Below are 25,857 nucleotides of genomic sequence, written 5' to 3'. Positions count from 1 at the left end.
AGGAAAAGGACAAGAACCCCAAGATGCTGAAGGTGTAGTTCAGTGGTCTCCCATTGCCTATGATTCCCCACAGCCTGAAGCATCCTTAGCCATTTTGTCTGGATCTCCTCCAAGTCTCTGCCTTATTTTTCCCCTTCTCCCACCACTCCCCCTGCAAGCAGAGCCTGTTCCCTGGAGCACTGAGCCAGTGCTTGCCCGGCCTGCCCTCTGGTTCACGGGTAGGCTCTGGCCCCTCTGTAGGCCAGCACTTTTCCGAGACTTTGAACATTCTGCCCTTCATGGGAACTCTCGGGAGTTTCAGAGAATTCATAACTAGCTCCTAGCCAAAAAGGAGCTGCTGTCTGTCTTATTCGATGGACGCTGAGAGAGGTGGAAGAGTGGCAGTAGAAAGGATTGTAATCCGAAGCCATCCCCGATTCAGTCAACAAACATCCAACTTCTTATTGAATTGACTCTCAGTGGAATTTGTTTCTTCTCATTTCTGTTTTTTAAAATGAGAAACAGGGTTTTGCAGCCTTTAAGAGACAAGCACTCCCTGATCCTCCTTACAGGACAAACCGCTGGGGCCAGTGAAACATCTGTACCTGAATCTGAGAGCAGATATAAGGAGAGCGCTTCATCCAGTTTCCACAGACTCCCAATCTTATAGGAAGGGTCCCTCTGTCCCTTGAATGGGATGAGGTCAGCCTAGGACCACTGGCCTCCAGCAAGAATTGGGGAAAAACCAGCTGAAGAGTCCTCTTGTGCTGGCTGTGTAGACTTCTGGCATTCAACACCCAGTTCTGGTCTATGTCATTGCTAGGGTCTCAGGTAGCCAAAGCTGGCCTCAAAGTCACCCTGTAGCCAAGGATTATCTTGAACTTCTGCTCCTCCCACATCCACCTCTGGATGTACTGGAGTATCATAGCCTGTACCACCAAGCCTGGTTTCCTGCAGTGCCAAAGACTGAACGCAGGGTATTGTTTGTGCAAGGTAAGCGCTTACCACCTGAGATACAACTCCAGCTCAGCTGTTTCTAAAGCTTCCCACCTTGGTGTTCTCAATGGTTAAGTGGAAGTGGCATTTATGAGTGGGCTACTCCCAGGGTGGAGTGAGTCGGTTCTTCTGAGGTCTTTAGTACAATGCTGATATGCCTCCAGCCATGGTGGCCATTGTTACAGAAGAGCCTGCCTGTTCCTCAAGACACATAGACTTAGGCAGCATTATCGTCTGGGTGGGAATGGCAAAAGTGCCTCCCTTTGTCCCTGGGCATCATGTCATTTTGTGACAGCTAAAAGCTCACAGTAGCACTACATCCTACTAACCAGTGAGGAAATGCTTCCAAGGCATAAGACATTCATATAAAATTACATTTTTCCAGGCTGGGGTGCTAGCTCGGTTGGCAAAGTGCTTCCCTCGCAAGCATGGACCCTGAGTTCAGACCCCATGAATTGAAGCTGGGCATAGTAGTATATGTTTATAATCCTAATAGTGTGAAAGTAAAGACAGATTCCTGAGGCTTTCTGGGCACCAGCCTAGCATGCTTAGCAAACTTCAGGACAGTGAGAGACCTGTCTCAAGGTTGGACTCTGACTTACAAAGGCTTATGGGTATACCCATAGATTCAATCAATCAATCTCTCTCTCTCTCTCTCTCTCTCTCTCTCTCTCTCTCTCTCTCTCTCTCTCTATTTCTAGAAACCCTTACAATTCCTCTCCCACCAATTACACTGCCTCCTAATGGAAGCATTAATAATTGCAGGTCACATTGCAAATTGAGTAGCCAAAAGTCCAGAGCCCAAACGATGATCCCCTGCTTGTTGTAGTTCTATGGTTCATGTTTGAGCCTTCTATTTTGACTTCCGCAGCATCCTGTCTGGTTGCAATCATGTGGTGATGCACAGATGTTTCCGAGGTTGATGTTCCACTTCCATCGTTATTCTCTTTCTCCCCTGGACCACATCTTTTTTTCCCAGCTCCCAGGTCACTTTGATTCAATGTCTGTCCTTTTCCCTTACCTGCACAGAGTTGTCACTAATGTCACCACCGCCTCTGGCTCGACCTCATTTCCCTGGCTTAGCCTCCCCTCTGGTCACTTAATCTTGCCCTTCTGGACTCTACCTCTACTTTGTAGCCAGTGAAAGATGACATCCTCCTGAGCCACCTCCCAGCCCAGATAGGGAGGGAAAGAAAGGACATATGGGAGCCCTGGCCATTAAGCTGCATGAGCCACTGCCCCATGTACACACAGAGCTCCCCAGAGCCCTTTCCATCCAGGGATAGCCCTGGATGACACAGAGGCTGCATCCCTGACTAGACTTCCTATGTTTCTCTAGATGTTGTGCCTTTTATAATGTCAGTCACCTCTCAGCTCGAGCCTGTTTACTTTTCCCATTTGATGTGAGACTCCCTGTTGATAACAGCAGCCTCTGTCACCACACTGAGTCACTGGGCAATGTCTTCAGTTCTGTCTTCTAAGGAGAATTATTTTCAGCCTGGAAACAGTGATGACAACACACAGGCTGTTCTACCTCCACCTTTGGTCGCAGGAGGAAAGTACAAGGCTTCTTTGCCTACCCCAGTCTGTAACTCGCTGCTGGGAGAATGCAAGATGTATATTTAAACCCCCAGATCTGCTCCAGGATAAAATGGTTTCTCCTGAGAAACATCTGTATCTTGTAAATAGACTCTTATAAACATTTGTGGGACAGAAAAATCCTCTCATCCTTTCAAATTAACCACATTCTTGGTTGATCAATGCCATCTGGTGAAGGCCACGCTGTTCCTCCGTTGGTGGCTGTGCTTGGTGGCTGTGTATCATGTTGAATGCCTGGCTTCCTCTCACTGTTCTCTCCCAGTGCCTGAACACGTGTCTTGTGCCAGGGTTTGGCTGTGGAGTTGGTCAGGGGTGTAGCCGATATTTTGCTACTTTGTGAATTCTTTTTTCTTCCACCCTTCTCCACAACACCCAAGAAGAGAGAAAAAAGGATACAGAGTAAAGGATAGAGATCCCTAAGGTTAGGAATCAGAAAGCAGGGGATGTTATTGTTAGACTACACCCTGCTGATTAGGGGCATTGAGTCCTTGCAGCAAGTTCGATCTTTGCTGTCAGGATACTTAACTACTTAATAAACTGCAACCAAGAACCCAACAACAACCCACTACTTGGTGCCCCAGCATTTATGTAGCCTCTGAAAAGTCTCCCAGAATTCCAAACGTCACACAACTGCAGAAACTATCTGCAGCTGACAAAATCACACCCCTGTTAGAGCACGAGGCAAATCATAGTCAACTGCTACAGACAATCTATAGCAGCCCCATATATCACACCTGAGATTAGAATAAGACCATGTTCTTATAATATTTCTGTGTTTTTTAAAGAAGCCAAAATTCTGAAATTCTCACTACACAGAGGTCCCCAGAAGGGAGCACCCCAGCCTGATTCCCCACTTGGAGTCGCCCTGCAGCTCACAGGCATCAGTGCTTCTCGCTCACCTCATAAGCTGAGCTCAGACAGTCTACAGAAGCTACCCTATGGGAGGGGGAAGCTTGTTGGTGAGACAGTCCTCAACATTCAGAAGCTAAACTCAGAGGGACATTTAATATTTAATGCTTTCATCAAAGGTCTGAGGCACTGCTAGCTTCTGTCCATCCTTGGTTGCTTTACAAGTCAGAGAAGGGGAAGGTCAAAGGGGACACTGGTCCAGAGGGAAATGGCCCATCTGAAGGAGTAAGTGATCCCCAGGGAGCCTAGCAGAACTGTGAATGTCACTCTACACTGGGGGAGGAGGTGACAGAAAGTGTGAGTGTGACCCTGGACTGAAGGGGGAGGGTGTCTGATCAGACAGGAAAGGATCAGAGGCTGGAAGGAGCCCAGAACCGCCTGTGGGAGTTTCAGCCCTTCACTTCCTGATGTCCAGCCTCTCTGGAAGCCATGAGAAGCTCCATGATCCTACTACTGTTGATCTCCTTGACTCGCCCACTGTCCTAGAGGCTGTAATATGCTTCTTCTCCGTCTGGTCCATCATTGGCCTCTCAGGTTTCCACACGTACCTGATCAGCTCCAACCAGACCACAAACGAAGATGTAAGTCCCTGACCATAACGTGGGTATTTGCATGTGTTTGTGTGGTTAGCCTTGGAGGAGGAAGATGGAGTGAGAGATCAGGGGTCACCTTCTCCCATACACCCCACCCAGCTGTGAGAACCTTGGGGACAGAGAATGCAGTGGACACCCTGCCGGGGTCCTACATGTATGTACGTGGCATCCCGCTATCCTCCTGTATTTTGCCACGATGTCAAAGCCATTCTAAGATGAGCCAAGTGACGCCCAGTTCCAACCTTGAGGAGCCTCTTCAAATCCTTTTAAATAATTTTGGAGGCAGCTGTTAACACTTCCTCCAAACAAAGACAAACCGTGGCAGGCTGACATCTTGGAATCTTAACGTTCATCCTTAATAGCTCTGGTTTGTGGAGGAAATTACCCTAAGGTGAAGTTGAACTTTGAGTCCAGGAGCATCTGCCTGTGCAAGTAGAGGTGGTGGAGGGGGAAAAAACAGAAAACATAATGTTGGAAACGATGCCCCAGCAAGTGCAGTTCTCGCTTGATCTTCATGCTGAGATGTTTTCCCTATGCATGTTAAATGTCTCAGAACAGATCCAGTTCCCGTAAACAAAAGCTAAGGAAAATAAATGATGATAAGAGAGATTAAAAAACTGCCGGAACAGCACATTCGATCCGATAACTGTGAATATTGGAATCTGCAAAACAGACAGTTTTAACAAGAGGCTGAATTCTCAGTCTAAATTGGCAATTAAGGGACCCGTGCTAATGGTGTTTCTGTTAGCGTTCACTTAATTATGACTTAGGGTTGGATAGGAGCCTTGCTCTGGATTCACAGGGGCCTGGATTTGACTCCCCAGTACCCATGTATCTGGGCATGGCTACGTAAGCCTGGCAGGGAAAGTGGGAGAGGTAGGACAGAGACAGGCAGAACCCGTGAGTCACTGGCCAGCTAGCCTAGCCAAAGCCACAAGTTTCAGGTTTGGTAAGAGACACCGTCTAGGACAACAACATCTCCAGAGAGCAGTCAAAGGACGCCGGGCATCATTTCCTGGCTTCCATATGCAAGGCGCATACCCTTACATGGTCACGTATGTGCACCCCACACATGACACAACAATAAACAAGACTTAGGGTGCTAGATGTGAATATGAAAAACAGTATTCATTTTCCACTAGAGGAACTTCTAGTGCCACAGTATAATCTTAAATGAGGATTTTTTTTTCCCCAGAGAATGTCATTCTCTTCCTAATCTAGGCTCCTGTTTGAGGATATTTCTAACTTTTCCTATAAATGCTTGTTTCCCTCAGAAATGTGCCTCAGTTTCTGCCAGTGGTTACTGTTGGTAGAGCCATGGAAGCAGAGTCTGGCATGAGCTTGTATTCTCGTGCTGAGCTGTATCCCAGCCCTTTTTGTATCTTTCGGAGGCATCTCTGGGTTCAGTTAGCCCAAACCTCGGCACTGGTCCTCCAGACATTGTGTCACTGATGCTCGTTTTCTTTCAGATCAAAGGCTCTTGGTCCAATAAAAGAGGGAAAGAAAATTACAACCCCTACAGCTATGGAAACATCTTCACGAATTGCTGTGTCGCCCTGTGCGGGCCCATCTCTCCCAGGTAAGAGGCAGAGAGCAGGACGCCTGGATTTGCAAATGACCAAACAGCTAGACTGACTTGGTGTTGGGCTGGCTGGTCTTATGTCAGCTGACACAAGCTAGACTCACCTGAGTGGAGGGGCCCTCACCTGAGAAAATGTCTCCATAAGATCTGGCTGCAGGCAAGCCCATAGAGCCTTTCCTTACTTTGTGATTGACAGGGAGGCCCCAGTCCATGGGGTGGTGCCATTTGGAGCAAATAAAAAAGCAGGTTGACCAAACAGCAAATAAAACAACCCTGACTGAATGGTGTTCAGGGCTGGCTGGTCTTATTGTTGGTGGGGTTGCAGCTGACAACCATTCTGGAAATCAGCTGGAGGTTTCTCACTTGAACTGCCTGAGGATCCTATACCTCTCTTGGGCATATACCCAAAAGAGTGGCCAGAGGATGCCCTTCAACAGAGGAATGGATACAGAAAATGTGATACATCTACACAATGGAATATTATGTCTCCAATAACTTTATGAAATTCTGGCTGCAAAATATCATCCTGGCAACCCAATCACAGAAAGACATACATGGTATGCATCAGAGCCTTTCCCAAATGCTTGAATTACCCTAGATGCCTAGAACAAATGAAACTCAAGACGGATAATCAAAATGTGATTGACCTTCTTTAGGGAGGCCCCAGTCCCCATTCAGAGGGTGGTGGCCCATCCCCCAATTAGACAAGATGGATGGAAGCAAAGAAGGCAGACCGGACAGGAGCTATAAAAAGAATACAGCAAATACAGGTTGAGCAAAACCACTGAACTGAGAATGTTGAGCAATCCAGAACTGGAAGAGCTTGAAGGGGCCCCCCATATGTGCCAAGCAACCAGAGCTTCCAGGGACTAAGCCACTCACCTAAAGACTCCTGACCCTCCAGGCTCCTGCCCTGTTATCCTAGTGCCTGTCCTGACTTCCCCAGAACTTTTGGGGGGAGGGCGGCAATGATGAACAGTGGATATGGAATTGAAGGATGAATAAACCCTTTAAGAAATACTCAAGTTAATTAAAAAAAAAAAAAGCAGGTCCCCAAGTTTCTTTGGTCATGTCCTGACTTCCTTTGGTTAAAACAATGACATGGAATTGAAGGATGAATAAACCCTTTTCTCCCCAAGTTTCTTTGGTCATGGTGTTTCGTTGCCCCAGTAGTAACTAACCCTGACTAAGACAATTTGGTATTGTGTCTATTGCTGTGACAGACCTGACCGTGTTGTTTTTGGGGAGGATTATGGAAGGACTTGGAAATTTATGCAAGAAAAGCCAGTGAGTGGTCAGTGTTTGCTGAGCTATTCTTTAGGAGCTTGGACAATAAGAATGTTGAGGGCCATACAGGAGATGGCGGCATGGCTTGTAAAATCTCAGAGGAAGTTTAAAAACTCAGTTGGGGCCATTCGTTAATTTTGGATTAAGATCCTGTGGTTTTGGTGATCTGGGGACGAAGATTCAGCTGTGATTAACGAGATACCAGAACTACTGAAATGAAACCTTTACTTTGCTGGGGGACCCAGTTAGCTGATCAGCTGGGGGCTGAGAAATTAGCCGGGATTAAGGAAAGACCAGCTATTACTGAGGTAAAGTCTTCTGGGAAGTGCTTCCTGAGAATCTGCACACAGAATCGTGTTCCAGAGGGAGACAAGGTTGTACCTCACCCACTGGCAGCCAAAGTAAAAGTCACCCAGGTGGGACTGGCTTTAAAGGCATGGAGGGGTCACATAAAGCCGCTGAGGCTTGGCACCGTGACAGGCCAGAAGAGGCCATTGGTGAAGGTGCAGCCTCAGTGGGAATTGAAGACCCAGGACTGAAGAGGTCACACAGAAAAGCTGAGGGTTGGCACCAGAAAGAAAGCCCAGGAGAGGCAATTGGTGCAGCCCAGCTGCTGTAGCGAACCCCAGCCGTTTGAAGATGCCAGGACCGTGGGACGACCCCCGAGAACAACAACAGTGGAGTGGAACCAGCCAGAGCTGGTGGATAAGCTGTGTGTGCTGCAGAGGGAGGAGCTGTGAAGCATCCCAAGTCCCTTGTAGGACCCCAGGAAGTCACGAGTGACTCCCAGACATTGGACATTGAGCGTTTACACGACTGGAGTTTGGTTTTGTTCTGTTCACATTGTGAGCGTGCCCAGGGTCTTCCCTCTTGAACTGAGACGGTATCTCGTTTAATTTTTTTTTATCTTTACAGCTGAAAGACTTTGAACTTTTAAGAGATTTTGAATTTTTTAAGAAATTAGATATTTCAAAGAGGCTGAAATTTTCATATGTTTGAATTTGTAAGTGCTGTGGGAGTTTTAAAGTTGCTTGGTTTGTTTGCTATTGTGATCTTAATGTGGGAATCGATGAGAATGGAAAGGTTCTAACTGAAAAGTGAGGCATTTATGAGTCAAGCCGGCAAGCAGTCAGTTGTACTGGAGAGTTTTTATATCAGCTTGACACAAGGTAGAGTCATCGGAGAGGAGAGAGCCCCAACTGGAAAATTGGCCTCCATAAGATCTTGGTATAGACAAGCCTGTCAGGAAATGTTTTTTTAACATGACTGGAGGGAAGGCCCAGCCATTCCTGAGCTTGTGATCCTGAATTCTACAACAAAGCAGGCTGAGCAAGCCATGGGGAGCAAACCAGTAAGCAGCACCCTCCATGGCCTCTGCATCGGCTCCCTGTCTCCGGGTTCCTGCCCTGCTTGATTTCCTGTCCTGACTTCCTTCAATGATGACAGTGATGAGGAAATATAAGCCAAATAAACCCTTTCCTTCCCAAGTTTCTTTGGTCATGGTGTTTCATCACAGTGAGAGTAACTGCAACGAAGACCATATATATGGATTGGGGCCATGGTCTTTAAGATTCAAGTCCTTTAGAAAGAACTTCTCAAGAGTAGCTGTCCACATAGACCACATAGAAGGGTGAACTGAGATCTGCTAATTGAAGTGTTGACTGGGGCAAGTAGTAAGTCTTAACTTAGACAGCACCAGTCTAGAAACAGCCCAGGGATCTACAGAAGGGGAAGGAGACCATGGGCAGGATGAGCAGAGAGAAGGCAAAGAATGCTCTAGATTGGTGACAGGGACTGCAGCTCTACTTGAGTCATTGGACTGGGAAGTCCATGGTTACAGATTAGCTACAGTTTCTGAAATTGGCACACTGAGCTGTGTTTCATTTTATTCGTGGTGACCCAAGATGCTGGCTGGAGTGATTTCTACACCTTTACCCCCTACCTCATTGAATCAAATTAACAGAATCTCACGAGTCCACAGGAAAGGCCTGGGCTCCTTTCTCTGTGTCAATGATTCTCCAGGGTTGGCCCCAGGCTGATGAAGGAGATGTTCTGCTCTTCCTCCTGGCCTTTCTCACCTTCCCTTCTCTCTGCCCTGCCCTCCTCATGTAGCAGGACCTTCTTATCCCGCTGGCCTGCTAAGCAGTCTGTCCACTTTAGACTTGGCTTGAGCTGCCTCTCATATGTTATAGAATAGGCTGCAGTGCCTTAGGGTTTCCATTGCTGTGAGGAGACACCACGACCGAGGCAGCTCTTATAAAGGACATTATTGTCGTGGCACCATCCAGGCAGACATGGTGCTCGAACAGCAGAGAATTCTACAGCCGGGTCCAAAGAGAGCCAGGAGGAGACTGGAATTCCACACTGGGCAGAGCTTGAGCATTCGAGACCTCAAAGCCCACCCCCACAGTGACGCACTTCCTCCAACGAGGCCACACCCCCTAATAGTGCCTCTCCCCACAGGACAAGCACATGAGTCTGTGAGGGCCAAATCTACTTAAACCACCACACACAGTGTGTTTACGAGTAAGGAAATGTGTCTTTGTGTCCTGGTGGGCATAAAGCACACATCCTGATCCCCACATGATTTCATCAGTGTAGAGGAGAATGCAGAGTAGGGCAGGGTGGCAGGGAGTGTCATACAAGGCCAAATCCATGTCCTGACACCACTGAGCACATGTGGTGGGTAAGTGCTTTGCTTGGTGTGGGGTGTGCAAGAGAAAGGTGCTATCTTGTATGCAACATGGCTGGAGACAGGTGACATTTTGATCTCATCTAACAAATGAGTTGGAGTTAGAAAGAAATTCAGGGAAGGGAGTTTCGACAGAAAGGATAGCAGGCACAAGGGCCTGTGACGAAGGGGTAGTCTAGCTGATCAAGAAAATCCAAAAGATCGCATATGCAGGGGCTGCAACAAAGCACGATGACCAAACGCAATGTAGAGATGAAAGGGTTTCAGTCATCTTACAGCGTGTAGCCCGCAGTCCAGTGTTCATCTAAGAACCTCCCATTGCCTTCCCAATACAGGCTGAGCCGTTCTCCAAGAGGTCAGGTTTACCTGTCACTACAGACCTAACCTATAGCCATGCACCCTGTTCAGGCCTTGGGGCTCCCTTCAGGGATTCTCTGAAGCTAAGTCTTCTTCTTACTACCTGTGTAGCACTTTCTGGGGTGCTCTAAGAAAGTGCCATAATGAGGAGAGCTTAAAGTAACATATAGTTCTCACAGCCTGGGATTAGAAGTCTGAAAGGAAGGCACCAGCAATCCAGCCATGCTTCCTCTTAACTAGGAAGCTCACCCCTGCTCTTCCCAGCCTCTGTAGCAATCCTTGGTCTGTAGCTTCTGTGTTCTTGTCTGTGTCTCACAGCCTCTTTCCTGTGTCTGTTTCTCCACACGGCACTGCCATCTGTCGTCTTCAGGACATCAATTGCAGTGTGCTGAGCCCCTCCACAGTTGATTAGGAACTCATTCTTGCCTTTGCAGAGTAGTCATAGATTACAGATAGGGTCTCATCTACAGGTCGTGGGATGGACACAATTCAGCCCACAATGTTCCCCCTTCAAGTCGGTGTCAGCGAGCAGGGAAGTGAGAGGGAATGCGGCCTGGGTGAGGATGGTTTGAAGAGAAATACGGAGTCAGAGAGGGAAGAAGAGTGCATGCAGGTGTGGCTTGCTCTGGGTCTCCCGCAATGCACTAGCATGGCCCGACCACTCAGAATATATATCTGAATAGTGTGATAAGAAGACACAGGCTTGTCATAAGATGACATTGGCTTGAAGCTGGAGAGGAAAGTTGGGAACAATTGTGGCAGTGGGAGGAGCCTAAGAGGAAGCTGCTGAGGTCTGTAGCAGATGACAAACATTTAGACCAAAAAAGGGGAACAACCAGAGCCATGGGCCTCTTTAAAAGTAGAAGTGACAGATGAGGCTGTAGCTGCATGCTAATGCACTTTTCTAGCATGCACACATTTGAATCGCGGTGCCCTAAAGGAAGAAGGATTTGGTAACTGGTTCATGCGAAGGATACATATGGAATAGTCCAAGATGTCAAGGTGGGTCTTGCATAGGAAAGAGCCTGTTTTAATCTCTCTTACTGCGTCTGTGATAATACACCCTAACAAAAGCAACTTAGTAGGGGGAGGATTTACTCTGGTTCACAGTTCAAAGGTACTTCATGACAGAGAAATCCAGACAGGAGATCAATACAACTAGTTACATTGTATCCGCCAGAAACAGAACAGTGGATGCTTATGCTCAGTTCACGTTCTTCTTTTTATATAGTCCAAGATCCTAGCCTAGGGAGTGGTACCACCTACAGTGGGAAGATTGCTCCTCCTTAGTTAACCTGATCAAGATAATCCCCCACAGATATGCCCAGAGGCTCATCTCTCAGGTGATTCTAGAACCCATCAAACTGACAGCTGAGACTAACCATGGTAGAAGAACCCAGGCCTAGATGTTTAAATCATGTTGCTCTCATCTTTGAGCTTTGCCTCACTCTCTCCTTCCTCTGTTTTATCTCCTGCAGCCTAATCGACAGAAGAGGCTATATCCAGCCCGACACACCACAGCCAGCAGCACCATCAAATGGTATCACTATGTATGGGGCCACGCAGTCGCAGAGTGACATGGTAGGTACTGCCCGCATCGGGGCCATCGTCCCCTGTGATGCCTTCTCTTCTTCTGATATGCCCTCTGACCCAATAATATATGCCCAGAAAAATGCTTTAGTAGAAGGGACAGCTGGATCATCAATGGGACTGATGTGCTGACACAGGGAAGGGAATGACCAAGTTGGACAGTATTCAGGGAGGGATCATGTCATCTAGTCTGGCTAGCTTGTTACTTCACACACACACACACACACACACACACACACACACACACACACAATCTCTTTGTTTCAGTAGCATGACACACACATGTCACACAAACTCAGGGAACAGTTAAAGGCCAGGACCTACCTTCCCACCAGGACTGGACCTGTTCGATAGTATCCATTTCCTTGCTGTCTCTTACCCCGAGCGTGCTGCTACTATAATAATGTGCCTGGCTACTACAGATAGGCAGTAGATAGCACCCCATTTCTCCATACCCCATCCTGAGTCTCAGACCAGCCTGCAGCCCCAGGCCAAGGGCTCCTTTATTTACAGTGTAAGCCAGCACACCAGAGCATGTAAGCAGTGTACACACGCCACTGTCCAAGAGGTGGGGGAGGGCAGGAAGCACCTTGCCATAGACATCTGCAACCAGAGCACGTTGACCCTGACCCTCAGCGCCTGAATTTTCTGAGGTGTTTGGACAGCAGTGCCCTCCCCATTGCCTCGAGACATGAAGTTCAAGCCCCTAATCCACTCTACTGTTTGAGTCTCCTACATGGAGTTTCCAAGTCACACAGAGGAGCTTTCTTGGGAGTGGATTTGAGGAAATCTTGCTAATGAGCATAGAGAGCTGTGAGGTGAAGGTTGGCAGCGGACTTTCTCTAAGACCTGGGGCCGGGAAATTCTCCCACTCCCCATTCACCCGTGGCACCAGCCTCCTGCAGGAAGATGCTTGGCTCATTGTTTGTTAGCCGTGGCTTCTTGGTTTTGTTGCTTTGCTAGCTAATGGGTCTCCTTTGAAAGCAGTGTGGATGTAACCCAGTGTTGCCGTTCTTCTGCATGAGTATCACACGTGCCCACACAAGAAACCCTGAAAACCATATTTTCTAAGGGGGAAGCAAGAACAGAGAGAACAGGATATGTGCTCACAAAGGGGAGGCTATTGAATTTATCAGGCAACAGATGTCCAAAGCATTTAATGATATCGGTTAATCCTAAACCCACAGTGGGAAAATTATCACTCAGTTTTATTTGAACCCTAAGGGGAATAGACCAGAATTTCCACCAGTGTCTGTTGATTGCCTCCCTGACTGGCACATGTGCTGATACACACACAGGCCCCCACTCATTCATCTGGCACCTTCCCTGAGGTTCTTGCTATGTGCTAAGTGCTAGGCTCAAAGGATAAAAGGTTTATAGTGCTCTTCTCCCACATTCAATGTCCTCACTCAGCACAACATGGAATCAAGTCCATGACGACAGCGTTAGGAACCTTCACCTGATGACAGCCAGTGTCCAACCAACACCAATGGTCTTGCCTTAGTCTCCGTGAGACTCCCTAGCATGACCTCAGAATGCTCTACACGGTCTCTAGATTTAAAACCCAAACAAAAGCCATCTTGAAGGTGCTGTAAGCCACTCTGGAATCTATAGCGGGACATGGGTTGGCCGCTTTTTTTTTTTTTTTTTTACATTGACCAATCAGCTTAAGGGGAGAGAGATTTAGGCTCGTGATGATGGCTCTGCTGACGGTTGCTTAGCCCCCTTGGGCAGGATATGATGGTGGCAGAAGTGTGTGGTGGAATGTGATGGTGTCAGGAGCCTGTGTAGCTGTGTCCTTCACTTCTGGAGAACAGAAAGCAGGTGGTGGTGATGAATGAAAATAGGTAGGAAAAAGATGCCCTCCTTGTCCAAACACCCAGGCGACATACTTTATGCTCCCAACGGTTCCAGAACCTCCTTCTACTGGCCATGGACCAGTTGCACACCATGAGCCTTTGAAGGGGCATTTCACAGGCAAACCTTAATAGCACAGAACCCTACAGTCAATCCAGGAGCCAAAGCACTTCAGTCTGTCATACGAACTACACAGAGGCAGCTCTTCCACATGGGGGCGCTGTAGAGTCGTCCAGCAGCAGGCTTTGGAGTTCAGGCTTTGTAGAACCTTTAGGTAGGTAGATCCAGTGGAGAACTTCAAGGGCTTTAGGTGCCTTGAAAGGAACAAGGCGGGTGGAGGGAGGGAGAGACCAGAGCGTGCCATCATTTACAAGATAAGTAAGCATAGCCTTTTCCTGACCCGTGTCATCCATAAAGCGGGAACAGTAATGTTCTCATCTGGTAGGGCCTCTCTGCAGATGAAGTGGGATAGTGGACAGCATTTAAATCTTGCCTGACACAAGGCAAATACCATGTAGTAATCCACTCATAGCATTTGCTCCCTGAAGTTCATGGATGGCAAGATCTGGCACACGTGTAGCCTTTTGAGCATCTGTACAAGAGGGGGTGTAACTGTTGTGTGTAAAAGCTGGGTTTCTACCAGTTAGCCCCGTAACCATGAGCAACTCATATCCCCACTCTGAAGTCCCTTGCAGCTCTGAGCGGTTATGAGTTGATCTTTGAACTTGACAGTCCTGACACAAGATAAGCCGCAGAAGGTGAGCCATGGCTCTCAGATCTTTTCTCCAGCCCATCATGCCCCACAATTCCCAAACTGAGTATGTCCATCCTTTCTGAGGATGGGGGCATTCTGAAGTCTGGTCTACACCCCTTCCCCCCAGAGTCACACTGTACAGTCCTCTTCCCATTTGTCTTGTGTTTCTTAGATTTCTGGGGTAAATCTCATTTGCTCATGATATGCAGTGCTTTTCACGGTGCTGGATTTTACTTGGCTGGTATTCTGCCGAGGCAGTTTATGTCTCTATTCATAAGAGATCTGACCTGCAGCTTTCTTTTTCTGTAAAACCCATTCAGTGTTGGTATCGGGGTGACACTGGCCTTCGATAATGAGTTCAGAGAGGCGTTCTCTAGTCTCCTGCTGAGTAAGTTGTGAAGACAGATGTCGTCTTTTCTTCAGAGATGTGGGAGAACTCACCAGTGAGGCCTCTACTCTTGCGTTTCCCTTCACAGTATTTTGCTCTGTGCTGTCGAGTCTGTTCCAAGTTTCTGTTTCTTGATCAGTATGAGCCATGGGCGTCTTTGTACAGATGTTGTGCACCTCGTCGGTTCCCATTGGCCGGTCTGTGTGCGTCAATCCGTAGCAGTCTAGTCTGGAAACGGATGGACGATGGAAACTGGAGGACTGGAAATGTTAAAACAAATAGAAAATTACAATGATGTATAACTAGGGAGGGAAAGAGATGTAGACAGAGGCGTCCGTGCATTTAAAAAGTACATGGTGGGGGCTGGCCGGATGGCTCAGTGGGTAAAGCTGCTTCCCAATCCATTGCAAGTCTGATGACTCGAATTCGATTCCCAGAACACGCATAAGGCTACAAAGAGAAAACCAACCCTTCCGAGCTTTCCTCTGAGCTCTACACATATTCTGTGGCATGAACACACCCACACATAATAATGAATAAAATAATAAAGTTTCAATCATGTTTAATGCACATGGAATAATCCCTGAGAGGCCAATTGGGTTTTTTTTTAAAGGAGGTCTTTGTTTTAATTTGGAGGGTGGGGGTGAGAGAGAGAATGTGTGTTTATGTGTGTTCACCTATGTGAGTGCAGGCGTCCACATGCCACAACACACATGTAGACATCAGGAGACACCCTCAGTTCTCAATCCTTCGCTTCCACCTTGTTTGGAACTGCGTCTCTCACCAGTCACGGTTGCGTATGCGAGGCCAGCTGGCCCATGATCTCCTGGTGATTATCCTCACTCTGACTCCCATCCTGCTCCTTCAGTGGAGTGGCAGATGGACACCACCATATCCGGCTTTCTGTGGGCTCTGAGGATCCAACTTAGATAACTCTGAGAGGGCTGGAACCTCCAGCCAAGGAACTCCACCAGGGGTCCCACATGCATCTTCCACTGTTGGCTTTGCTTTCTTTCCCCTTGAATAGCATCAGAGGCAAATGTATATACCCAGAAGTGTCCTGGAGTTGCTAAGGTATGGTGAAGCCAGCTGTGGTATCTTTGGGGCTATTAAAACATTCCTTTCATTTGACTTTCTTAGACTGCCTATGATAGACATCTAACTACAGCTATCACGCACACATGCACACACGCACACACGCATGCACACACGCTCGCCAGCCAAACAGCCAGCAGGGCATAGCCAGCAGACACGAATAGCTCCTCAGCTGTCTGGTGTCTAATGCAGCCAGAGGTAGCAGGCACCTCCTTTGCTCCTTGGAAACAGCTCCATCACTGAGAGTAGCCGGCCCAGGTGCTTGCCAAGAGCATGCCACGGCTTCCCTCTTATGTAGTTACTTCGTATGGTTAGCGTTCACAGTCAGTTGTGGAAATCTTGTGTCCTAATCCTCCACGTGAAGCAAACATGCAGCTCCTGTGGTGTTGAGTTAGTCAGCGTCGTAGTCAACTTCCAACCACTTTGAAGCAAAACCAAGTTTATTTGGTACAGACCCACACTGTATTAAGTGGTGCTACCTGAGACATATCTCCCCTCCTCTCCCCTCCTCTCCTCTCCTCTCCTCTCCCTCCTCTCCTCCCCCCCCCCCCCCCTCCCTCCTCCCTCCCTCCCCCCTCCCCCCCCTCCCCTCCTCCCTCCCCCCCTCCCTCCCCTCCCCTCCCCTTCCCTCCCCTCCCCCTCCCTCAATAACTTCTAAGTGTTGTTTTTGGAAGGACCAACTCGTTCCATGCTCATTACAACTTAGAAGGTATCCCCACTTGTGGTGATTTGACGAGAATGTTCCCCATAGGGTCATGCATTTGAACACTTGCCCCCCAATTGGTGGAACTGTTTGGGGAGGTCTAAGAGGGGTGGCCTTGCTGGAGTATGTCATCTGGGATGGGCTTAGAGACACAGCATCCTCAGTGTGTGGGTTCTCTCCCGCCTCCTTCCCTATCTCCCTATCTCTCCCCCTCCCACTTCCCCTCTCCCTCCTGCCACCATGCCCACCTACTGCCTCTGTCCTATCATTATGAACCCTAGACCAAAATAGAACCTTCTTTCTATAGATCACTTTGGCCAGGGTGTTTTAGCACAGCAATAGAAAGGTAACTAAGGTACCATTTTACAGAAAACTAAACTGAAGTTTCAAATCTTGGGTAACTTGCTTGTGTCTGTTACTTTCTGAACCTTGTAGCCAAAACAGTTGGCAGAAATCACTTAAGGGAGGAATTGTTCTTTTGCTCCTGGTGTTGGAAGGTTCATTCCATCCTGGTGGGAAAGGCGTGTGGAACAGATTGCTCATATCCTGGAGAATACCAATTCTCTGATGGCTTTCTCTTTCTCTCTTCTGTCCCATCCAGACCTTCCCCTAACTCCAAGTCTGTGTTTTGTGCTGCCCACGTTCTGGGTAGGCCTCTCTCTCTATGTGAATGTTCTGGAGACATTCACAGACACACAAGTCTCATGGGTGCTTCTACATCCAGTCAAGTTGACAGTCACATTAGCCATCACTCTGCCTAGATGCAAGGCACAGGGCTACTCACCACACACAAATGCTTGCTGAGAACACATGGGACCCTGGGATCAATCCCTGCCACTACAGGGGGTAGGGGTGGCTTTGGCTGAGGGAGACATCATCTTGATACTCAGAAGTATGAGGCAGGAAGATCATGAGTTCAAGGCCAGTCCTTGCTATATTATATGACTCTGGGGGGAGGGGGCATGTCCTCAGTTTCAGCCAGTGACACTTTTTTGTCTGATCCAATGTCACTCCATCAGCCTGGAAGCTCACCAGATTCCCAGTTACTCAGACTCCCAGGGGAAGGTTCACACTTGGGGATTGTTAAGGTCCCTGAGGTGACTGCTTCTTATCTTTAATTTTTAATATTTCATATGATTTATGTTTATCTTTATCATATTCTTTCCCCTCCCCAACTTCTCCAAGATCCTCCCCCAATCTCTTTACCCACCTCTCTTCACGTTCTCAAAAAGAAAAAAAAGAAAGGAAATTAAAAAGAAGACCCCTAGACAACATACACACACACAACATGGAGTCTGTTTTGTGTTGGTTAACTGCTCCTGACCATGGGGTCTGCCCTGGAATATGATTGATATGCCCAGGGTCATTGAAGGAAACTGATTTTACCTTTCCAGCAGATAGATCTCTGGCTAGAGATTGAAATGTATCCCCTACTTCGTCCTCTCTGTACTGAGATTTTGTCTGGCAATTGTCTGTGTGGGTCTTGTGCACATTGTCACGGTCTTCATGAGTTCGTGTATCTGGGGCCTGGAAAACAGTTTCCTTGAAGTCTCTCTTGGCTCTCACAGTCTTTTTGCCTCCTCTTCTGCATAGATGCAGAGCCTTGAGGAAGTCTCTCATTCTGCATATTATAGAGTCAATCACTGCTGGGGGTTGGGTGAGTCACTGGTCTATGGGAACAGCATGATGCCATTGGGAGTAGCCTTACCTCTCTGTTCATTTAGCAGAACAACAGCAATAGGTTTTCCCCTGGGCCCATGACTTAATCTCTCTCAGTTGTTGGATTCATTGAGGATCAAGTGTGGGTTTCATCTCATGAAGTCAGCCTTAAATACAATCACAAAGGGGTTGCTTACCCACATGACATTTGTGCCACTATATGCACTGTTGGCCATATCTTACAGGCCATCACCACTGTTGCTCACAGAGTTCAGAGTAGGTGAGATTGGCGGTCACTATTCTCCTGTATAACACATATGTCTTCTCCAGCAGTGATTTTAAAAAGCAGCCAAGATTGAAAGCCATCACTGTGGCGGAAAAATCCCCTTAATGCACTCCAAAAGTTTGGGTTACATAGAACAATTTGAGGCTATTTTGTCTGGTTTTATTCTGGAACAAGAATCTATTACCTTGAAAAATTTGCAACATATGGAGGTTTTCAGCAGAATGTGCTAGAATAAACTAAGCAAGGGTTGGTGGTAGAGGACCTCAAAAAAAAAAAAATCAAGGCTTTAGGAAAAGCTTCCTGGAGGAGTGGACATGTGACCTAAATAGTAAACGACAGGTGACAGGAAATTAGAAAGCAAAGGTTTGTCTTGGTTTACAGTTTTAAAGGTTTCAGTATGTGAGCTGTAGACATTTTGCTTTTAGGTCTCTGGCATTGGAGCCTGAGAGCAGTGGTAGGGAGCATAGAGTAGAGCTAAGGGCTCACTTCATGCTGGGGAAGCAAAAGAGAAGAGGCTGGGATCTCATGGTCCCCTTTTAGGCCACACCTCCAGTGACCTAAAGATACCCCAGCCCTAAAAACCCCACCACTTCCCAGTCGTGGAATCCTGGGGGCCAGTTCTAACATGTGGACTTTTGGGGAACATTCAACATTCAGACTGCAGTGAAAGGGATGTCTGGACAGAGTGGACGCTTATGTTGGGTGACACAGCTGGGTTTGCAGGGAGCAAGGACTATTGTAGATACTAAGGCTATAAGAGCAGAAAGATGATGTCAGAGTGTGGTGGGAACCAAGGGGGAGGGGCAGGGTTCTGCCAGCTTAGATTCTGTTCCCTAGATAGCCTGGGGCAGTGGGGTGCTGTGGAACTCAATCCATCAAGTGATGCCTTCAGATTGCCATCTGGAGTAATGAGGGCAGTCATATCACAGGAGGCCATATCACAATCCTATCACAGGAGGCCATATCACAATCCTATCACAGGAGGCCATATCACAATCCTATCACAGGAGGCCATATCACAATCCTATCACAGGAGGCCATATCACACTCCTATCACAGGAGGCCATATCACAATCCTATCACAGGAGGCCATATCACAATCCTATCACAGGAGGCCATATCACAGTCCTATCACAGGAGGCCATATCACAATCCTATCACAGGAGGCCATATCACAATCCTATCACAGGAGGCCATATCACAATCCTATCACAGGAGGCCATATCACAATCCTATCACAGGAGGCCATATCACAATCCTATCACAGGAGGCCATATCACAATCCTATCACAGGAGGCCATATCACAATCCTATCACAGGAGGCCATATCACAATCCCTATCACAGGAGGCCATATCCTGTCACAGGAGCAATCCTATCACAGGAGGCCATATCACAATCCTATCACAGGAGGCCATATCACAATCCTATCACAGGAGGCCATATCACAATCCTGTCACAGGAGGCCATATCACAATCCTATCACAGGAGGCCATATCACAGTCCTATCACAGGAGGCCATATCACAATCCTATCACAGGAGGCCATATCACAATCATCACAGGAGGCCATATCACAATCCTATCACAGGAGGCCATATCACAATCCTATCACAGGAGGCCATATCACAATCCTATCACAGGAGGCCATATCACAATCCTATCACAGGAGGCCATATCACAATCCTATCACAGGAGGCCATATCACAATCCTATCACAGGAGGCCATATCACAATCCTATCACAGGAGGCCATATCACAATCCTATCACAGGAGGCCATATCACAATCCTATCACAGGAGGCCATATCACAATCCCAGGAGGCCATATCACAGGAGGCCATATCACAGTCCCATCACAGGAGGCCATATCACAATCCTATCACAGGCCATATCACAATCCCATCACAGGAGGCCATATCACAATCCTATCACAGGAGGCCATATCCACAATCCCTATCAGGAGGCCATATCACAATCCTATCACAGGAGGCCATATCACAATCCTATCACAGGAGGCCATATCACAATCCTATCACAGGAGGCCATATCACAATCCTATCACAGGAGGCCATATCACAATCCTATCACAGGAGGCCATATCACAATCCTGTCACAGGAGGCCATATCACAATCCTATCACAGGAGGCCATATCACAGTCCTATCACAGGAGGCCATATCACAATCCTATCACAGGAGGCCATATCACAATCCTATCACAGGAGGCCATATCACAATCCTATCACAGGAGGCCATATCACAATCCTATCACAGGAGGCCATATCACAATCCTATCACAGGAGGCCATATCACAATCCTATCACAGGAGGCCATATCACAATCCTATCACAGGAGGCCATATCACAATCCTATCACAGGAGGCCATATCACAATCCTATCACAGGAGGCCATATCACAATCCTATCACAGGAGGCCATATCACAATCCTATCACAGGAGGCCATATCACAATCCTATCACAGGAGGCCATATCACAATCCTATCACAGGAGGCCATATCACAATCCTATCACAGGAGGCCATATCACAATCCTATCACAGGAGGCCATATCACAATCCTATCACAGGAGGCCATATCACAATCCTATCAAAGGAGGCCATATCACAATCCTATCACAGGAGGCCATATCACAATCCTATCACAGGAGGCCATATCACAGTCCTATCACAGGAGGCCATATCACAGTCCTATCACAGGAGGCCATGTCACAATCCTATCACAGGAGGCCATATCACAATCCTATCACAGGAGGCCATATCACAATCCTATCACAGGAGGCCATATCACAATCCTATCACAGGAGGCCATATCACAGTCCTGTCACAGGAGGCCATATCACAATCCTATCACAGGAGGCCATATCACATTCCTATCACAGGAGGCCATATCACAATCCTATCACAGGAGGCCATATCACAATCCTATCACAGGAGGCCATATCACAATCCTCTCACAGGAGGCCATATCACAATCCTATCACAGGAGGCCATATCACAATCCTATCACAGGAGGCCATATCACAATCCTATCACAGGAGGCCATATCACAATCCTATCACAGGAGGCCATATCACAATCCTATCACAGGAGGCCATATCACAATCCTATCACAGGATATCACAATCCTATCACAGGCCATATCACAATCCTATCACAGGAGGCCATATCACAATCCTATCACAGGAGGCCATATCACAATCCTATCACAGGAAGCCATATCACAATCCTATCACAGGGGGCCATATCACAATCCTATCACAGGAGGCCATATCACAATCCTATCACAGGAGGCCATATCACAATCCTATCACAGGAGGCCATATCACAATCCTATCACAGGAGGCCATATCACAATCCTATCACAGGAGGCCATATCACAATCCTATCACAGGAGGCCATATCACAATCCTATCACAGGAGGCCATATCACAGTCATATCACAGGAGGCCATATCACAATCCTATCACAGGAGGCCATATCACAATCCTATCACAGGAGGCCATATCACAATCCTATCACAGGCCATATCACAATCCTATCACAGGAGGCCATATCACAATCCTATCACAGGAGGCCATATCACAATCCTATCACAGGAGGCCATATCACAATCCTATCACAGGAGGCCATATCACAATCCTATCACAGGAGGCCATATCACAATCCTATCACAGGAGGCCATATCACAATCCTATCACAGGAGGCCATATCACAATCCTATCACAGGAGGCCATATCACAGTCCTATCACAGGAGGCCATATCACAGTCCTATCACAGGAGGCCATATCACAATCCTGTCACAGGAGGCCATATCACAATCCTATCACAGGAGGCCATATCACAATCCTATCACAGGAGGCCATATCACAGTCCTATCACAGGAGGCCATATCACAATCCTATCACAGGAGGCCATATCACAATCCTATCACAGGAGGCCATATCACAATCCTGTCCCATATCACAATCCTATCACAGGAGGCCATATCACAATCCCATCACAGGAGGCCATATCACAGTCCTAAGGAGGCCATCCAATCCTATCACAGGAGGCCATATCACAATCCTATCACAGGAGGCACAATCCTATCACAGGAGGCCATATCCTATCACAGAGGCCATATCACAGGAGGCCATATCCTACACAGTCCTATCACAGGAGGCCATATCACAATCCTATCACAGGAGGCCATATCACAATCCTATCACAGGAGGCCATATCACAGTCCTATCACAGGAGGCCATATCACAATCCTATCACAGGAGGCCATATCACAATATATCACAGGAGGCCATATCACAATCCTATCACAGGAGGCCATATCACAATCATATCACAGGAGGCCATATCACAATCCTATCACAGGAGGCCATATCACAATCCTGTCACAGGAGGCCATATCACAGTCCTATCACAGGAGGCCATATCACAGTCATATCACAGGAGGCCATATCACAATCCTATCACAGGAGGCCATATCACAATCCTATCACAGTATCACAGGAGGCCATATCACAATCCTATCACAGGAGGCCATATCACAATCCTATCACAGGAGGCCATATCACAATCCTATCACAGGAGGCCATATCACAATCCTATCCCAGGAGGCCATATCACAATCCTATCACAGGAGGCCACATCACAATCCCATCACAGGAGGCCATATCACAATCCCATCACAGGAGGCCATATCACAATCCTATCACAGGAGGCCACAATCCTATCACAGGAGGCCATATCACAATCCCATCCATATCACAGGAGGCCATATCACAATCCCACAGGAGGCCATATCACAGGAGGCCATATCACAATCCTATCACAGGAGGCCATATCACAATCCTATCACAGGAGGCCATATCCTATCACAGGAGGCCATATCACAATCGTATCCTATCACAGGAGGCCATATCACAATCCTATCACAGGAGGCCATATCACAATCCTATCACAGGAGGCCATATCACAATCCTATCACAGGAGGCCATATCACAGTCCTATCACAGGAGGCCATATCACAGTCCTATCACAGGAGGCCATATCACAATCCTATCACAGGAGGCCATATCACAATCCTATCACAGGAGGCCATATCACAGTCCTATCACAGGAGGCCATATCACAGTCCTATCACAGGAGGCCATATCACAATCCTATCACAGAGGGGAGGGAGGCTGACAGCGGAGCCAGGGCGAGCAGAAAAGACACGGTACAAGTCCAGGTCACCTCAGAGCTGACCAGAGCAGCAGAGGCAGGGTCAGCAAAGAGGCAGAATTTGAGAAGTAAAATGATATTGTCTCAGCAGGAGAACCTGGAGGCAGCCTTTTGCTGGGTAAGTTGGTCGTTCAACCCACTGGCAGCAGCTCTGAGAGAGGAGCCAGTTTGGACACATGGAATTCAGGTCCCCATAATACATGGAGGGCGCATACCTGGAGAGAAAGCTCAGCAAAGGTTTCCCCCAGCGCATGAAGAAATGCGGTTGGTAGAAATTCACGATGAATTAGTAGAGATGTGGATAAACCTTACCACTTATCCAAGATGGGCTCTGTGATGCAGCATTGAACGATGAACTAAAACTCATTTTCTCTGTGCTACACCGATCTGATCTTAGCCCGCACACTACCAGGTTTTTGAATCAACGTTTATTCTATTCTCCCAACTGTCTCTCTAGCCCCAATTCTGTCTGTCAGTCCAGTCTCCTGGTCTAAGTGGACTCTCGTAAGGGCAGCAGGCGAGAGTAATTCTCAAAGATAATCAAAGGGAAAGAAGGCTTTTGCAATAGACAGGCATTCATGTGCAGGTCAGCAGCGTGTGGGGTCTGAACCAGCTCAGAGCCTTGGGACTGGAAGGTCCTAGACAAGTCACACCACCGCCAAGAGCCTTCAGTTCTGAAGCTGGAAAATGGGGAAGTATCTGTTATATTTGCCCCTGGACTGTGCTGAGGATTGGCAGAGAGCCTGTCTACTTCATCTGTCTATCGTTCTATGGTAAGCACATAGTAGGTATTGATTGCCAGCACATATTGAGTACTATTTAAACTTCAGTGTAGGTGAACTTATCCCTCCCAGTGTTTCACCCCAGAGGAGGGGAAGGTCCTTCATCATGTATCAGTCAGCTACTGCTGTCCAGTCCCAACCTCCTGTTCCCCACTTTTAGCCACACCTGTAAGAAAAGCTCTCCACCCACCCTGAATGTGAGACCAGGAGCTAGACAGAAGTCTTTGTGGCAGTACGCGACAGTGTTACTCCTTGAAATGTGATGGCTTTGTTAAGATCATTCGTCCATGAGCCAAGAGAGCATTTAATCCACAGGAAGCTGTGATAAATGCCACATACTTTCCTGGATGACCACAAAGGAAAAAGAAAAAGAACATCCCGACCTGGAAAAACATGCAAGTTCTGATGAATGAGAAATTTGGAATCAAAATTAGCAAATATCTAGTCTCTGTGAGTCCCTGAACATGCTGGCTTCGTTAATCATGAAATTTAGCACTCATGAAAAATTAATCAGATTTTATAAATTATTTGTATGGACTTTTGCTTATTTCCTAAGAATTTCTGAGCACGAGTATGACTGCAAAGAAATCATTTCTGCATGTAAGCCAAGTGGCTCACCCAGCAGATAAATCTGAAGGTCTAGCTCACTGGGAGTCCCATGTCATTTCCGCCTCAAGCTGCCTCTGCTCTGAGGATCTCAGGGTGGCTCCGTGCTTGAAGCTGCCAGAATGTCCCAAGACTCCTGCCCACTGCTGAGAGTATTAGCAAGTCTTGGGGTAAGGCTGGTCTGTGTGGACCCAGAGGTCAGAACAAGACCCTTAGGATGGGCTTCGTTCAGATTCCCATCCTCCTCAGTCCAAGAGAAAAATGCCCAGTGCCCGAGCTTGTGGAAAATGAGAATCCTCACCCTACAGATACCAGGCTGGGGAGGGCTGAGTGCTCCAAGTAATGATTGACCAAGGACAGCTCAATGCCAGCCTTCCTTCAGGGTCCCTCCAGTATAGATGCTACCTCTGCTCATCCTGTTCTGTCACCATGCTACCACTGTTCCATCCTGCACCCTGTTTATCAGCCATCTGTCTTCATTTTGTTCTCTTACTGCTGTGATTAAAGACCAAAAAGGTGACTTAGTGAGGAAAGGGTTCGTTTGGCTTACATACTCTGAATCACACACACGGTCCACGGAGGGAAACCAAAGCAGGAGCTTTAAGCAGGAACTGAAGCAGAAGCTGTGGAGGAGTGCTGCCGGAGGCTGGCTTGCTCCCCATGGCTTGCTCGGCCTGCCTGATTATAGAACTGAGGGCCACCAGCCCAGGGATGGCACCATCCATGGTGTGACAAATGAATGAACAAACAAACAAAAACAAACCAAAAAAAAAACTACCCAACACACCATCCAGGCAAGCACTTAGAACACATCTTTGTGTCCTATGCTACAAGTGCCAGGCTAATTGGACTGAGGCCAGAGCGTCCAGCTATGTGACAAGGTTGCCACTAAGCTGAGCTCTCAACCA

General features: G+C 47.6%; 1 protein-coding gene across 3 annotated transcripts in view; it reads left to right on the top strand.

Moving 5' to 3' along the window:
- Zdhhc14 (zinc finger DHHC-type palmitoyltransferase 14) overlaps positions 1 to 25,857 on the top strand; it is a 268,390-nt gene that overhangs the window by 225,016 nt on the left and 17,517 nt on the right. For all 3 annotated transcript variants that reach the window (XM_032894755.1, XM_032894752.1, XM_032894754.1), the window contains exons 6-8: positions 3,962 to 4,064; positions 5,546 to 5,655; positions 11,473 to 11,575. In XM_032894755.1, coding sequence (XP_032750646.1) covers positions 3,962 to 4,064; positions 5,546 to 5,655; positions 11,473 to 11,575 — 316 coding nt within the window. The remainder of the gene's footprint in view (positions 1 to 3,961; positions 4,065 to 5,545; positions 5,656 to 11,472; positions 11,576 to 25,857) is intronic.

This window comes from Rattus rattus, chromosome 2 (genome assembly GCF_011064425.1).
Source record: "Rattus rattus isolate New Zealand chromosome 2, Rrattus_CSIRO_v1, whole genome shotgun sequence".
NCBI lineage: Eukaryota > Metazoa > Chordata > Mammalia > Rodentia > Muridae > Rattus > Rattus rattus.
This window is presented reverse-complemented; position numbering and strand designations above follow the sequence as displayed.